Raw genomic sequence first — 2,921 nt, forward strand, 5'->3', positions numbered from 1 at the left:
TATGTTTACACAATTATAAAAAATTTCAAATATGATCTATAAATATTAAAAAAAAAGGAAAAAAAAAAAAAGCTTACAAACAATACAATCAATTCATTATTTATATTTATATAAATCAAGATTCCTAATTAATTCATTATTTATATTTATATAAATCACAATAAATAATATTTATATTTGTTTATATAATTAATTATCTCTCTTTCTATATTTGTGAAATGTAAACTGAACAAATTATGATCAATTATAAGCATTAAAGTAATTAATTTTGAATCATTAAATAATATTTTTATATTAAATTTCGACCTCACCATCAAAAAGTAAATACTTATACACATTAAATAAATTGAACTTATTTTATTATAAATAATAGTTTTAATAAATATGGTATTATGTCGATATAAGTTATTAATAGAAATAATTTAAGGAAATATACTCATTTTAATTTATATTAATTTTTTTTGTTGATAATAAAACAATTTAGTGCATAACATTATTATCCTAATTTTTTCGATATAAATAAACAAAGAGAAAAAATAATAATAAGATACATATAACCACACTTAATTATTATCAATTATTTTATTTCCACAATGTTTCCAAATCGTCGTTACTTAGAACATTTACATCGAGATCGATGTGTAAACGATACGGGGTGGTCGAGAACTAAAGGGAATTGATAGCAATTTTCATCCCAGCTTGGCAGTGGCCTGGGGTGGTGCATATGAAGAAGTTCTGTCCTCTTGAGAGCATGATTTCATCCTTGCCTGAATTGAACACTTTGGCGCCTCTTGGAGCTATGCAGCTTCTATAACCCCCCTCGTCCACTGCCACCACGTTGTGAACGGTTGGGTTATAGTTGAATCCTACAAAAAAAAAAAAAAAAGTATCTATTCGTTTAGTTTATTATCAACAATGTAACTGCGAATTCGATCGGTCAGATACTATTTGAATATATTTTATATAGTCGTAATGTAACGACCGGCTTTCCCTCAAGGCTTTTAAAACGAGTGGACTTGTGTTTTGATATAATTTATATTATCTTCAGGATTTGGTTAGTAGAATATTTTGTCTTTTCTCGGACTTTCGATCCCACTTCTGTTTTTCATTCTTAACATAGTATCAAAGCATCATTCTTAACATATACACGATTACGCAAGTAAAACATCAGTTACTATTCAACTATCAAAACGAGAGTTGAAAACTCACTTAATATGTCACCGGCTCTAAACACCTTCCCATTAGGCCATCCTTCCGTGCCCAAGTTCCATCCGTTCGAGTCGCCAACAACAAAAGTTGTAGCAGCATCGCCATGTTCGAAGCCAAGCAGCAGCAGCAACGCCATTGCAACAGCCACCGTGCTCATCGAAACCGCTCCGCTGCTCCCCTCGTGTCGAGCCATTCGTGAAGCCGGAGTAGCTCTCAAAAAAGATATGGAAAACAGTTGTGTTCCATTGAAGCTTGGAAATGATGGTTATAAAGATATGTAAAACATACCGAACTTGCCCTTTTCTTTTCCTTTCTTTCCTGCGGAGAAGTAGTGGGCCGTTTAGCAATTGATTATGTCTCCTCCTTTGCTATTAAAAGAAAGAGAAACAATCTTCCTCCTTCCTCTAGATAGAGTAACCTCTCATTCCTTCCCCAATTATCTCTCCTCAATGCAAAAAAAAAAATCACAGTTTGCAAAAAAAGAACAGAAAAACAATAATTGACAGATTTAATTTGAGGTGCTTTACCCAATTCATGGGACAAGATTTACGTGGAGACAGATCTGATCAGTAAGATATATATTAAATCTTAATTTTTTTTGTCCTATTTTTTTTAGAAATCACAGCTAATCATGGTTAAATCTTCATTAAATCATTATAATTGTTTAGTTGAGTTAGAAACTAAATGCCAATAATTTATATGAATTCTAGTAAATCACATTAGATTAATAATATTAGATCAATAAATTTATATGAGTAGACAAATGAATAGATTAAAAATAAAATGGCAAAGAAAATTTATGAACAAAATTAAAAGGGAGTAATACAAATAAAGAGAAAAACAAGAAAAGTAAAAGGCAATAGAGTAAATACAGATAAAGAAAAAAAATAAGAAAAGCAAATACAGAGGACAGGAAAGCACAGAATGACTTAAATAACTCTATCAACTTTTTTATACTACAGAAACCATATAAAATAAGATTTTTAATAAAAACATAATTATATAACATTTCAAAACTTTTAACAATGGACTAATGTAAAATAGAAAAATAATTTTATAGAGTTCAAACTTGAAACTGATGTCATGGGCTCACATAGGTTGGCTTGGATTTCAAAGGACAGAATCGAACTTTCATTAAGATAACTTCTGGACATTAACCTAAGCTAATCAAGTAAGTGGTCTAACTATCGGCATAGTTATATTTGATGTTGACACGTGCCTCGTGGTTCGGCACGTGTCATATATATTGATATGTGTGAGTTGTTTGTGGATTGATATGCTTATCATATGTTATGTATATGTTATAATATGTGAATTACGGTACGATATGTTCAATGATATGTTTGAGATAGGATACGATAAGGATGCACAAGACGAAATGTGACGATAGGAGTAAGATACGTTCATGAAACGTTAAGGTTAGGTTACATACCGAAGTGCTATGGATATGAGAGATTCATAAAAGAATATGGTTAGGTTATGTGTAGTAAGGGATATGGGTAGAAAGGGATAGGTTTGTGATAGATTGATAGAACAATAGCGTTAGGATACGTTCATGTGATGATATGACTAAGGTACGTTCATGTAACGACATGATTGTGATAGATATAAGACGTTAAGCTATGATAAGTAAGGGAACGATATGACCACGAAGTGTTTACGCTATGGTATGATTATGATACGATATGTGAATGACGGATATATATATATAT

General features: G+C 30.8%; 1 protein-coding gene across 1 annotated transcript; it reads right to left on the reverse strand.

Moving 5' to 3' along the window:
* Nucleotides 1–550: 550 nt before the first annotated feature.
* Nucleotides 551–1,425, reverse strand: LOC111446527 (basic blue protein-like). Its single transcript, XM_023085371.1, has 2 exons — nt 1,210–1,425; nt 551–866 (listed from the first exon to the last, which is right to left on the reverse strand). Exons 1-2 carry the CDS (start codon nt 1,400–1,402, stop codon nt 667–669), a joined length of 393 nt encoding a protein of 130 aa, XP_022941139.1. The 5' UTR covers nt 1,403–1,425; the 3' UTR covers nt 551–666.
* Between the last annotated feature and the right edge of the window lie 1,496 nt (nt 1,426–2,921).

The sequence above is a fragment of the Cucurbita moschata genome, unplaced genomic scaffold (assembly GCF_002738365.1).
Source record: "Cucurbita moschata cultivar Rifu unplaced genomic scaffold, Cmos_1.0 Cmo_Scf00008, whole genome shotgun sequence".
In the NCBI taxonomy this organism is placed as follows: Eukaryota; Viridiplantae; Streptophyta; class Magnoliopsida; order Cucurbitales; family Cucurbitaceae; genus Cucurbita; species Cucurbita moschata.